The sequence below is a fragment of the Cheilinus undulatus genome, linkage group 14 (genome assembly GCF_018320785.1).
Source record: "Cheilinus undulatus linkage group 14, ASM1832078v1, whole genome shotgun sequence".
Taxonomy (NCBI): domain Eukaryota; kingdom Metazoa; phylum Chordata; class Actinopteri; order Labriformes; family Labridae; genus Cheilinus; species Cheilinus undulatus.
In genome coordinates, this window is record NC_054878.1 from 28,834,292 (window position 1) to 28,849,037 (window position 14,746).

General features: G+C 40.4%; 1 protein-coding gene across 6 annotated transcripts in view; it reads right to left on the reverse strand.

Moving 5' to 3' along the window:
• Window positions 1–14,746, reverse strand: part of utrn (utrophin) — a 315,204-nt gene that overhangs the window by 68,550 nt on the left and 231,908 nt on the right. For all 6 annotated transcript variants that reach the window (XM_041805540.1, XM_041805544.1, XM_041805541.1 and 3 more), the window contains 3 exons: window positions 7,222–7,283; window positions 5,582–5,656; window positions 1,304–1,505 (listed from right to left, as the gene is read on the reverse strand). In XM_041805540.1, coding sequence (XP_041661474.1) covers window positions 1,304–1,505; window positions 5,582–5,656; window positions 7,222–7,283 — 339 coding nt within the window. The remainder of the gene's footprint in view (window positions 1–1,303; window positions 1,506–5,581; window positions 5,657–7,221; window positions 7,284–14,746) is intronic.

Below are 14,746 nucleotides of genomic sequence, written 5' to 3' on the forward strand. Positions count from 1 at the left end.
AACAATGTCATTCTGTTGTCAATGATGCCTGCTCTACTCTGTTTTTTTTGCTGCTTCTCTCCCTGACTTATGCTTTCCTTATCGGCATAGAAAGAGCAGAAACTTGTGCTGTTCCTGCTTAATGCTTTCCACGTATAGGTTCTTGAAAGGGCTGGAGGATCTCAGAACAGCCACTTTGCCAAACACAAATATCAACACTAAGTGTGAATTAATGACTGCTAATAAAGAAATATTTATGGGGTAGATGTGTAATGTCATATGAATCCTGAGGTTTTCAACCTCAAAAAATGATCTTTTCTTTGTCCAAGGTGACATATTGCCCATGTGACTCTCTGACTGTTGAAAAATAGACCTTGTCTGTGTCTCGAGCTGACCAGTCAACACCAGGTGGCAGCATGACAAAGCAAGATTCTAATATGTAGATGTGATCTGAGCAAAACTGATGTTTATCATGTAAATTCAAAGAAGATTGGACATTTAATGTTAGACATGTTACTGGCTTCTTACTGTAGGTGGCGCCACGGCAAAACCATAAAATTAACCCTTGAATGTGTGGAGGAGAAGATCTTGATCATACATGTGAAATTTGATTGAAATCAGATGTTTCTTATGAGAGATATGCCAACTTACTGTGAAACTGGCGAGATATCGAAGTGCTCACCGTTGCCAGTGAGGTGTTCATTACTTAAACATGTCAGTTTTGTGTTGAATAATTGAGGACTTCTGTTCAAAACCTGGGCTTGTTATGTTTAATAGATTGAGAAAAAACTGAGGGTCACTGTTGTGTTATTGGTGGAAGGTTGTTGGCGCTTGGGCTAAATTCATTTAGTCAAATGTTAAGTAAACGAGAGCATGCCATGACACCTGCTACCCATTTACACCACAGAGGTGAATGTAATTGAAAGCTTCAGTGCTTTGACTGTAGGAAAAAAAAAACATTTAACATATTATGTTTTTCCAGAACCTTCATGTTGCAACTGAAAGCTCAATGAACATTTAAAACAACCTCTTTAAAGTGATATCAGGAATAATTTTCTCTTTCTTGCACAACAGAGGGAGCGCTCTTCTATCCTATTTAAACCATACATGCCAAGATACTAGTACTATTATTGGTGCAAAAAGCTGCGCTGATACTTGGTTACTCATACTGGTGCTGACACTTGTCCTGATACTTGTGCTGATATTAGAACTACTTTCCATATCAGAACAACTCATGAAAATAAATCAAACACCCCCTCTATATTCAGAGAACTAAAGAAGGTGACTTTTAACCATTTAAATGTGAAACAGTCAGCATACGTACGTGTCATAAACATTGAGCAGCCAGTTGAGACACATATCCACGCAGAGTGGCACGTTAACCAGGTCTTTGTGCTCCTGCTCAAGGCCGTCATAGATGGACGTCAGGCAGTTGATGACATCAGGAACGGACTTCAGCTGGTTGTTGTTGGTCATTTTGTGCTGCTCAAAGGTATTCTGGGCCACGCTGAGGTCTAACAAGTCCACTATGGATATAGAGAGCAGCATGAGAAACAATAATGAGACAGAAACAAGGAAGTTTGGTAGAGAGAGGTGAAAGACAAGAATGGAGGAGAGTGGAGAAAGGTTAACAAGACCAGACAGAGGAACAAAGAAATAAGGTTAAAAAAACGAAATCACATAAGGGATGACAGGAGACCAAAAAAAAAAAAGAAATGAGACAGTAGGAACCATTAGTAACCTTTCAGACTTGTTCATTGAGATTTCAGAAGTGCCAAAAAAAATCGAGAAGCTGAAAATGGCACAGACTATTCATAGAGGCACTTCAAAAGTGTAGACTTGACTGATATTTTGTCCAAAATAGTTCAAAAACAGCTAACTGTGGGAGTCTGCCGGGAGTGCAGACACATAACAGACGGATCATTGTGCTGAAATATTAATGCCTGAGAGAGAAAAACCCGAACAGAAAAAGACAAATGAGGAGAAAAAGGAGAGCGTCAGACACTATCAAACTCAGTAATCAGCTGTATTATCAAAAACACACACACTTAAACAAGGAGAGGGAAAGTAGATTGAACAATCAAGGCACTTTTAGCTTAACACACTTTGAAAGCACTTTGACTTTAGTGTTGAACATGCAAAACACTATCTTAAAAAGTCCTTTTCCTGTCCTGAAAATATGTCACAAAAATACTCAGGCAGCAGAGTGAAATAAAGTCATCCAATAATAATAACATTTGGATCAAAAATGTCTGCAATAATCCCCATGTCCCAGTTTCACACTTTCAATAAGCAGGTTTTTGTCTGATGTGTGCTCCCACTAGAGACACATAGATTTCTGAATGTGCTGATGATACACACATTTTGCTCATAATGCAATGGATCCCTGGTTACATAATTCAGTGTATGCTACCAGCTAAACAAAAGTTAATTTTTTCACATCCTTAGTGTTTTATTTAAGAGCCACAGAGTAGGTCAACAAGTTCACCTCATCTTTGTTGAAAATCTGTGATACTTTCTTCTTCATATGTATCAAGCAACAACGATCCCAATTTCAAAAAAGTTGGGACACTGTGTAGTATGTAAAAAAAAAAAAGCACAATGCAATGACCTCATAAACCCATTTTTTATTCACAATAAAACATCATAATACATGTTGAAAGTGAGACATTTTACTATTTCATGAAAGATATTTTCTCATTTTGAATTTGATGGCAGCAACAAATTTCAAAAAAGTACGGACAGGGCCACGTATACCATTGTGTAGCATCCCCTCTTCTTTAAACATAAGTCTTTAAATGCCTGGGAAGGGAGGAGGCCAGTTGTTGGGAGTTTTGGGAGATGATTGTTGTCCCTATCTTATCTGATGTAGAATTACAGCTGCTCAACAGTGCTTGGCCTTCTTTGCTGGATTTTTAGGTTTATGATATGCTGAATGTTTTCTATCCAATATCTTTCGCACATTCAATATCATTTCCCACTGCTTTGTGGATGACACCCAGCTCTACCTCCAACAAACTAAATTCTACACTCCCACCCTCCTTCCTCACTAACTGCTTATCTGAAATAAAATCCTAGTTCACCTCAAACTTCCTAAAATTAAACAGTGACAAAACAGAAATCCTCCTCACTGGCACTTAATCTACATTATCCAAAGTTGACAGTCTTTCCCTCAGAATCGATAGCTACTCAGTTTCCCCCTCTCCTCAGGTTAAGAGTCTTGGTGTCATCCTTGATAGCTCATTATCATTCCAATCTCACATCAATAATATTACCCCGTCTGCATATTTCCATCTACGCAGCATCAATCGCCTCCATTCACCTCTTCCTCATCTCCATACCACTTCAGTTCTTGTTCATAGCCTTGTTACCTCCTGTATAGATTACTGTAGTTCTCTCCTCTTTGGTCTCCCTCACAAATCTCTCTATAAGCTTCAACTGGTTCAGAATTCAGCTGCTTGCAACATCACTAAAACTTCTTCATTCCACCACATCACCCCTGTGCAAATCCACTGGCTCCCGGTTAAATTCAGAACAGAATTAAAAATCCTCCTGTATGCTTTTAATGTGATTCACAATCTTGCCCCTCCTTATCTGTCAGATCTCCTCCACATAGCCACCTTCCCCTACTCCTTCAGATCCTCCTCCTTCATCCACCTCACTGTGCTCCCCGCCCACCTCAGCACTGTGGGGAGCAAAACTTTCAGCCACTTTGCTCCCCATGGCTCTGGAAATGACTTCCAGTATACAATCTTGCCTGTTTTTGCAGCACCTGAGGGGCATGGGTTGATCTTCAGCCTTGTCTCTTGCACACAGTGATTTCTCCAGATTCTCTGAATCTTTTAGTGATATTATGTACTGTAGATGGTGGGATACTTAAAGTTGTCACAATTTTATGCTGAGAGGCATTTTTCTGAAATTGGTGACTGGTGAACCTCTGGCCATCTTTACTTCTGAGAGACTCCGTCTCTCTAAAATGCTCCTTCTATAACCAGTCATGTTACTGACCTGTCACCAATTAACCTAATTAGTTGCAAAACACTCCTCCAGCTGTTTTCACTTTTACAGCCTTTAGCTGCCATATTTTTTTAAAAGTGTTGCTGCCATCAAATTCAAAATGAGCTAATACTTTTTATGTAATAGTCCAATGTCTCAGATTCACTCTCTGTTTTTGTTCTACTGTGAATAAAATATGGGTTTATGAGATCTGGCAATCACTGCATTCTGTTTTTATTTTTATTCTAAACAACGCCCCAACTTTTTTGGAGTTGATGTTGTACATGAGTTTCATAATTTTCTCTGTAGGCATGACACTCGCACTTTTCACCAAGCTGTTTTAACTCTTCTCCACCTCCTCAAGCCCCTTGCTCTCACATCATCTCCTCCCTCTGGTCTCCTCATTTGGCCCTCTGCCTACTCCTTGCCTTATGTTACCCCCGATCCCGAGACAGCGCTAATTACCAGGGTCTATCCAAATGGAGCTGGGCGCAGCGGGAGCGGGCGTTTCTGTCCGAGAGCATCATTTTATTTATATCTTTTTTCACTCCAAACACAGATAAAGCTGAGAGGCTGTGTCACATTAGCTGGATGCTCATTTGTGTTTCCCCAGCACCCCCCCGGGTGCACACTTAACCCAATTAGCTGTTTCATAGTATCCTTGTCACAAGTGTTTGTGTGCGTGTTTCATTCTCTCACCCACACTTAGGTCCCAAAGCACAAATTCCAACAGAATCCAGGCTAATAACTAATAACTGTTGATCCTCCTGCTGCTGCTGTGTACATCCCGGCATGTTGGTTTCAATGTGTCTGTTTGCTACACTGTGACTTCTCCAATCTAATGGATGAAATTGGATTGTGCTGCCCCCCAGTTGAAGTCGCTCATGTTGCAAACACACAAATGTAATCACAAGAAAGCAAAGTTAAATCATTCAGACTCATTAAAACACAAATGCTGCACCACACTATGATGCTCATGATTATTCAGGTTAACACACAAACTGACAGGAAGCGTTTGTTTCACACATGCACACAGCAAATTTCCCTGCAACAGCAGGATATAAACGAGCAGTGTGGGCACGCTGTGTGTGTTGCTGTAATAATGTCAACATCTGGATAATAGTCTGCATTTGTCACAGTTGCTATTTCACGGCGCTGAGCCTGAGTGTCTACTGCCATGCTGGTTGAAAAGCTCACAAAAAAAGCCGGAGCCTGCATGCACCTGCAGCTTATGTGAGTGTGCGTGTGCAGATGGGGATGATAGCCACCTGAGACTGCACATAATAGCCGCCTTTATCAAAAGCTTCCATTATAAACGAGAAAACAGCAGCTCTCAAGTTTGGGAGAAAAATCCCACCTGTGCACACCAAATGAGACTGTGCTCAACAGGCCTAACACAAGCACCAGCTGTGGATGGAAATAACACACACGCGGGCACACATACACGGAGAGCGTGCGTATGATTTAAAAGCCAAAATATCGTTGGCTTCTGTGCCGTTCTGGCAAAGCTTCAAATCATTACTCTACCCTCCTGCTGTACCCAGACTTCAAAAGAAACAACGCTGAGATTGTAGGTATAAACTTGTGTGTACGTGTCTTAACTTACAGCACAGTGCTTTCTGTAGTCTGCGGATCTTCATGGCTGTTCGGTACGCTGAGAATCTCACGTTGTTCAAGTCGGCTACAGGCGGGGAGAGAGAGAGAAACATAAAGATGAAAGTAGGCAGACAAAAATCAGAAACAGCTCTGCAACTGAAATCTTTCTGCATGACCTGTGTCTTCGATAAAAGCTGACCTCTTGGTGAGTTATTGTCAATGGAGATTTAAGGTGTAGGAAGGCTGGGCTAAGGTGGACTGTATAATTAGGTTAATGAGCTCCGTCTCAGTGGGAGATGCTGCTATTTGTTGAGCCGGCGGCCTATAGAAGAAAAAGCTCACGAAGTTTCACAGCTTATTACTTATACAGCTGCTCATTAAAAAACAGGCCTATGGGTTCATCCACAGGGACGCACACATGTTTATGGATACTAGTAGTAAAGGAGGGAGAAAGATCAGGGTGCAGTGATCATTCCAGTTAATCTAAAGAAAAAACTATCAAGATAAAAATAAATGATAACATTTTGTATATCCCTCAATGTTGGAACTGACTGATATTAGAGGCCTGATGCATGACATATAAAATTTGAAAAGGTTTTGAAATAATTCATACACAAACACAAAACATAAATACAAAACTAAAAAGCCATCAATGCGGTATCAAGTGCAATCCACTCCTTTAATCCTGGGTTTTGGAGATTTATCGATATGCAGATGAATGAGTTTTATATCTATTGGGGTGTCTCTTTTTATAACTAACTGTGACTCTTTAACATCGACCTGATGGGAGCAGCTCATACTAAGAGTAAAGGACATGTAACGGGTCAGCAGTGGTCTTCCGTGCCTGTCAGACTACTGTCTCCTCAAAAAACTGTTGAAGGGTTGGGTCAGATGCTCCCTCACCCACGTCACTTTCAGTGGTGGATTATTCTGACATCAGCTTAACTGATAAATTCCCAAACCAAGCTCTACATCTGATCTTCTTAATATGATCTCTATCACAATGTTAGAAAGAGGGATAGTTTATTTGCTCGGTTGTGATTAAAAATCAAATAATGAAGCAGTTGTACTGGGGTCGATTTCATAAAGCAGATTTAGTGAAAATCTTGAGTCTGTTAACCCTAAAATGAAGGAAACTCTGAGATTTTTGTTTCAGAGAGGGAGGAAACTCACACTCAAAAATGAGGGGTGAGTCAAGCTTGATTGACAAGGAGAGGAAACTTAAGCTCTGAGTCAGTTACTATGGTAACTGAGTCTGTGAAGCTAACCCAGTCAGGAGCAGGTTTTCTTCAATAAACCTGCGGTTTCTCTCTGTCTCCTCCCTTTGACAGAGTCAACAAATCAGCCCACAGTGAATTCAGTAGGCAATGAAGGGAGAGATACAATCTGTTTCAGTGCTGCTGAACTAATAAAATGACTTTTAGAAATACCTGGAGCATCTGGAAATAAATTGATCTTCATGCCTGAGACTCTAAAAATACAGTTAAATAAAACCAAAGCTTTCTGCATGCACTGATATCATAATACACAACAAACATAACTTAATTTATTCCTTAGCTTTTGTAAATAATAATGAACTTATCTTAAACATGGTCTTAAAAATTTCAGTTCACTTTGTGTCAGGGTTTGAAGACATACTGCGTTTCTTACCAAGTGACTGGTAGAGCTCTGTCATCTTTGGATGGTCCCAGCATGTCGTCTGCGTCTGATGACTGAAAAATAACAAAAAGAAGACAACTGTCAGACTGAGATGCACAAAAAGATACACAAAGAAAACAAGAGCCACTGACAGCAAAAACACAGATTTACAACACCTTTCAAAGCTGTTATGTTGGCAAGGTGGGCAGTGAGAGTTAGCATGAAAGGGGGGTGGTTGTGGGACACAGGAGATCACTGCTCAATCCTCCTAAGGTGTTGTGGGACTAACTGATCAAAACATCAGAGAAGAAAGACTCCAACTTGACAACCCTGGTGAAGCGCTAGCTGCTTGCTGCCCCTCGGTCAGATGGTTGACTTATGGGGGCTAATGTTGAGGGTATAATTAGTTAGAGATTTTGTTCACTGAGCACTAATCCTTTCAGTAAGGTACAAGTGTTTTGTTTATTTCAAATTCAAAAGAAAAGAATTCAGAAAAAATATCCTGAATACTCAGAAAAAAAAGTGACATAAACAATATATACTGAGGTAGAAATAAAAAAATCTGGCAAAAAATGAAGGACCTATAGTCTCCACTATGGGAGACAAGTATGAGCAAACTAAACCTCAAATCCCAGAGTGCATTTGTGCTCCAGACAGATGCCTCTCAAATAAACACATAGACACACAAAGTGACACAAACATAGCAAATCTACAGAAAAACAAACACTGCAAAACTAAATTAAAGAAGGACGGAACAGATTGAACATGGCTGCCTTCACGTGAAGAACAGTGAAGAGCCTGACTTTTCTCAAGCTTCGACTGTAAATCAGTTGCTTGTATTTGATGCATCAGCTGGCCGTGGTATGACTCTGTCTGCGTGGGTGTTTGTGTGTCTGAGACGGCACCTGGCTGTCAGAAGCCGCGCTCAGATCCATGTGGAATTTCTGAGATTTCTAGAAGACGGGTTTTTGAAATACGAATGCAGAGGCTCCCCCGTGGTTTCTGCGTCGGCTCTGACAGGCAGCAGGAAGCGAAGTTGAGAAGCTGACAGTAAAAACATGACGGTGGCAGAGAGAAAAGTTCATCGCTATGCTGCAGACGTACAGATTGGTGACCCCTTTTGCACCAACAAAGGCAAAGCTAATACCTGGACCTCCCTGTGTTTAAGGCAGGCCTGACAAAAGGTTTCAATCAATGCAGGTCAAGGGATTTGATGATATTTGCAGCTCAAAAGCACAAAACCTGGAGAAAGGGTACTTTGTAACAAGGTCAAAACTCGCTGAGTATTTTTAGCATTGAAGTATGAAAGGTTGCTCTAAAGTCTAAATAGTAGTGTTGACCCAGTACAAGAATTTGACACTTTTATATAATAAAAGTAAAAATCAAATGATATCAAAACAATTCAAGTCCTCAGTACCTAATATTCATAGAAACCGTATGCCTTGGGTCATTGTCTTGCTGGAAAACACATCTTCTCCCAAAGCAGAGTTCTCTCACAGACTGAACAAGATGATTCTCCTGGATTTTCCTGTGTTTTTTATTCATTTTACCCTCTATTTTTACAAACCTTCCAGGGCTGACTGCCAAGAAGCATCCCCATAGGATGATGCTGCCACCACTGTGCTTCACAGTGGGAATGGTGTGTTTGTGGTGATGTGCAGTGTCTGGTATACACCAAATATAGCATCTTGCTTATTGGCAAAAAACCCCATTTTGGTCTCATCAGACCAAAGAACGTTGTTCCACTTGAACTTGGAGTCTCACATATGCCTTATTGGGGAACTCTAGTCCAGATTTAATGTGTTTACTTCAACAGGGGCTTTCTCTTTGCCACTCTTCTATAAATCTTTGACTGGTGAAGAAACCAGGCAGCAGTTGTTGTATGGAGAGTCTCTCCCATCTCAGCTGCTGAAGCTGGTAACTCCTTAAGAGTAGTCATAGGTGTCTTGGTGGTCTCTCTCACTAGTCTCCTTCTTGCACAGTCACTCAGTTTGTGAGGATGTACTGATCTAGGCATGTGCCATATTCCTAACAGAACTCCAGGGGATGTTGAGAGCCTTGGAATTTTTTCTTTGTATCCATCCCTTGACTGTTTATCTGAGTTGCTTGGATTTTTTTCCCATTGTGTAATGGTAGCCAGGAATACTGATTAATCAGTACCTGGGCCCTCCAGACACAGGTGTCTTTATACTACAATCACTTGTGACACATTAACTTCACTCAGGTATCCCCATTTCACTAACTGCAAGACTACTAGCACCAACTGGCTGAAGTGCTGCTATTTTAGGCACAGGCATTAAAAAGAGAAGCTAAAGGCAGAGAGTCCACTCTGTTGGTTAAAACACATTATACTGGAATAAATGTATTTCCAGTGGATTTAATTTTTCCATATTTGTATCAAATTTCATTTGTACTGGCAGACATTGCTACATCTCATAAATTATGTAGTTATGTAACTGCTTTAGTACAACACTATCAAAAATTGAAATGAACAAGATTGTATTGTTTTAAATCCAGGTCATGAAAAAGTTAACACACCATTTTTGAACAAAATAGAGCTGGTCCAATGTTGGGACATGCTCTCAACATACTGCACATAAAACTGTTTGTATTTTTGTACACATCATACGTCTGGCAAGCTTTTCCATCGACAGCAGCATTAGGGAGCTTGTGTTTTTATCCACAGCTCATGAATGCGGTAATGAGAACGTCTGAGTTGTCAGATTCAACTGTCCTCGACGTTTTCCCGTCAACACGTTTGCTTTGAATTGTCGGAGAAATCTTTCTGTTGTCCTGTGGGAGGGAAAAAAATGCAAACGGCTGACACGTTTATTACAAAGCTGCTGCAGTTAAAATAACACAGCGGGAAACATTCACAGACAAGGCGTCAGAATATTAAAGAACAGGGGAGAGAAACTGTAGTATTGCCTTCTCTGGGTTGTATACGACAGTGTTGGGGTCATTTTCAAACCTTGCAGTGGCTTCTGTCAAACAAATATGTACCACTAATGATCTGATTGGCTATTGCACCACAAACAAACAGCACATTGCTTGGACGTGGACTGGAATAGACCATTTCAGATATTGCAAAGCCAAGCAACTGTCGTTTTGCAACCAAGTCAACAAAGAAGCCAAACAAAAAATAACCAAATACCCAAAAGACCATTCTATTCTCAAAGTCAATAGATTATTTACAAATTTGTAATTCCTTCCTTTTTGTAGCATGTCTGCAGGTTTGATATTTATTTATTTATCTGTATGTAAAAGTGCCTTATAAAACCCCTTTAGATGGCCAGGACTCAAAGCTCCTATGAGGAATTTCTTTGTGCGTGTTGATTTTAGCGTCCCCATGGACAATGAAGCACCTCTTTTCTCTATGCTGAATTCATCCAGTATATCTACAAACCTGTGCATAAGCCTTTATGCTTGTAGGGCGCTGAAGCCAAGCACAGTCAGGTTCGATGGCAATTTTTTGCCCAGGCCTTTTCACCCATAGTAATAAGCCCAGAGACCACCAGCGGTTTTCAGGACCTTGAGACATCCACAGAATGACCAGAGGTTCATGGCAACCCTACTACCTGCCTGGACGGTACCCTAGACTGTGTTGACTCACCACATCCACCCTTAACTGTGCCCTAAAGGTGTGGAATTTGTTAATTTTTCAACAGATTATTTTCCCATGCCTCCGGTAAAATGCAAGGACATCCAGAGCACAACCAGGGTTGTGTCAATCCCACCCAGGCCTGCCTACAGAAGTCTGTTTGCTACTTTAACCCATTTTTTGCAGCTTTTTGCCCTTGTTTCCACTTTTTGCCACTAAAAACTCAATTTTTGTGTTTTCTTTTGCCCTGTTTGCCTATTCCTTTTGCTGTTTTTAAAACATTTTTGCTGCTTCTTGCCCTTGTTTGCCACTTTTTTTTGCCCCTTTGAACCCATTTTTGCTGCTTATTGCCAATTTTTGCCTTTTCATTTTGCTACTTTTAACCAATTTTTGCCACTTTTCTTAGAACTTTATTGGCACATTAACTCCTTTTGTTTTACCACCTTTTTGTCAACCATGGCCCATTTTTGCAACTTCTTGTAACTTCTTATAAACTTTTGACCCATTTTTTCTTGGTTATTCTGACCCTATTACGCCACTTTTAATATTTTTTTTTTGCTGCTTTTATGTCATTGGTTTCCACTTTTTTGCCACTTTTTGCCATTTTTTCCATCTTTAATTTTGCTGCTTTTGCCAATTTTTCCCACTTTTTTGCCACTTTTACCCAGTTTTCTTTGGATTTTTTTGACCAATTTTTCCACGAAATTTGACCACTTTAAACACTTTTTGCCATTTTTTTGCCCATTACATTGTTTAGCAATTTTTCGCCACTTCTTTTTTTTTTTATTCAACCCATTTTTGCCATTATTCGCCCATTTCTTTTCACAATTATTCAGGTCGTTTCTATTAAAATTGTCTTAGTTCCTACTACTTTATTTTATGGCATCCTAATGTTTTAGCACATTATGACGTTGAAATCACTTTCCTAATCATTTAGTAAAGTGTGCCCATCCATATTGTGAACATTAACAATAAAAAGGTAATTCTGTTTTAATGGGTTTACATTTTAAGGAAGGCTATACTGTATTACAGCTTAAATAATTAAATAAAAATGTTTGTTGCTTTGATAAGAGAGGTAATTATTGAAGTTAAAAACAGAAGATGTTATCACAGGCTTACTTAAGAATAGACACTGATTTTGCTGACCTCCTTCAGCCCCCAGTTTGGCTGGGCCCCAGAAAGCTCTACCCCTTGACCTCCCCCTTATGGGTCGCATTAAACCCACTAAATGGCGCCCTCAGGCGGGAACACCTGCCACAACTACGCTTTACTACAACCTCAAATTTTGGTCAAAATATGCCTGAAAGTTCTGCAGAGTAGTGTAGAAGTATTATTCATAACAAAAAATGAATTACTACTGTCTTTTAACCATCAAATGTGCAACTCATCAAGAATTTGTGTCTGTTTCTGTAGGATATTATTAATCACTTTACTTGACACCTACCCCCCAGCAGTAGATCTGTTCATTAAAAAAGAACAGTTTTTTAAAATCTACCTTTATGCTGATGCTCTCCTTTCAATTACTGAGCCATAAAGATACTTCAGTGCTGACATAAGTCTGCTCCAGATCCTTCTACATACTCCGCACAGGAGCTTTTAAATGACTAGATTAGTCGATGAAAAAAATTGGAGGGTCATATTAACATCCTATTTTTTCAGACTTTTAAATGTTATGATTTATATGCATCTGTGGTTGAAGCTACATGGATGTGGTGCAAAAAAGCCCATAATTACCATCAAATATCTTAATAAGTAACATCTTAAAAGAGGAAAATGTGGCCAGCTAGCAAGGAAAGTAGGTAATTTGTGTCAACATTAGGATGAAATGGTGGGAAAATAACCTCCTAAAACATGTTTTTTATCACAGTGTGGGAGCGTAACGGGGTGCCAAAACCTTCTAGCACAAGTGCTAAATTAGCACCACAACAATTAAGCAAATTAAAATAATTACAACTTCTTTTGAGGGCCTTGTGTTATGAGTTGCCATTTCCAGACGGGGTAGCTAATAACAGAAGGCTCAAGTGTTTCTGCTATCAACTCACTTCTTCTCGAGCGCACAATAATTAATCAAAACCACAATTTTCTCTTGTTCGAGGGCAAAAGTTGAATGCTTCTGATCAAACTTTTGGCTTCAGATATTTCTGCACAACATTCTTGTTTGCTGCAGGGAAACAGTTTGTCGCTGTCATACACCGAGCGGGCGTCCTGAATAATTATGAGTGTGCAGATGAATGATTGCCTGCATATCTGAATTATGAAGGAGACAGAGTGAATCAAATATCAGAGTCAGATTTCAGGAAAACTTTTTTTGTCTGTGTGACAGCACCCTGGCAGACTTCTCTGACAGTGTCTCTGACAGGTGATAAGTGCCTGCATTCACAGCCTGACATCTTCTTTCTCTGGCTTTCACCTCGTATCCTCTGCTTCTTCTCTCTGCTCTTAAAGACTAACACCTTACCTTCTAGAGTTACAAGTTTCCTGCTTTGAGTTGGATTATTTCAAAAACTTTGTTCCAAGTATTTTCACCTATGTAGGAAAGATACCAATAAAAGCAGGTGCAATAAGACTCGAATATAAAGGCTGTCTTTTCTATGAGGGACCAATTCCACCAAATGTTTCCTGACAAAAACATCCAGGAAAGCCTCCGAATGCAGAGAAACTTTCCTTAATATCTGCTGAGATGCAGCCTTGCTACATTTCCTCCCACAAAGCCCAAAGGCGTGTGAGCCCCCCGAAGAAGTGCCAGAGCAGCTGAAATGGGACGTCATGTGAGGTTGCCAGCATGAGACAGCACGCACAGAATATCGTGTGATGCTATTTGATTTCTCCCCCAATATGTCGCTTGAACTTCTCACTCCGGGGGGCTGGATGGGGCGCGGTTTTAATCTGGGACCTTTTGTGTGCTCGGATAAAAGAGAAAGCGCATGAGAGGAGATGGTAGTCAGGATGAGGAGGGGTTCAGGGGAAATGAATGTGTCACAGTCTGACGTGGGCTGTCCCGAGGATGTCAAGGCACTGAAAGCGATCAGTCCTGGAGATGGATTCAGAGTTCAGTTTTCAAGCTGCAAATTAAGCAAGTGAGTCTGGATGCTACACACTGAGGTTAAAGGAGGATTGATTCATTTCTTCCTGTTTCAGAAAGGGTTAAAAGAGGACAAAACCAAGCTAGAGGCATCCACAGAACATATGGCGTGTCCTCACAATGGGACTGCATGTGCGTTTGGTTCCATCTCATTTGCATCTCTGGATGTGTGAGCTCTACCTCACCAGCATGAGGATCCCTGCTTGTGTGTAAAAGCATGTGAACGCCCTTCTGCAGGTGTTTTGCTTGTGCGATATTGGGTGGGCACATCTGTGATCACAGGCTGATGTTGTTGACTCTCAAGTTATAAGCCTGTCCTCTGAGTCGCTGGCTTTCATCTTAAATCTCCCCTCTAGCCCTGAGCTGCTGGCCCAGACAGAGCGCAGGTGTCCTTCTCCCATTTGCTTCGTCTAAATCCGATTTTTTCCCCGTCTCATTCAGATGTTTTTTCAGACTGTCTGAGAAACTTTTATCTTTAGCTCCTCTCAAAGTAACTCACATTTTCAATGTAATGCCATAAGAAGTAGGATATAAATTTTAACATTCAACATGGGTTGATTGTTCTTAGCTCTTTGTTAACACTGATGAGGCAAACACTTGCTGGGAAACAGAAAGGAAGTTGTTTTGGTCTGGGAATCTGCTCTGAGAGTATAGCACACCTTTAATTTGAGAGGCTGTTTTGTTTTATAAGAACTACTAGGAAACATATTGTGAGTATTTGTGGCTGCAGCCTTTATCCTGGGTTGTTTTGTGTGTAAATAGTACAAGAGGGACTTAAAAAAACTCTCATTTTACCCTTAAATGGAGACTGTGACATTTCGGCTCCCAGCACAAGGTGATTTAAAGTGGCAGCC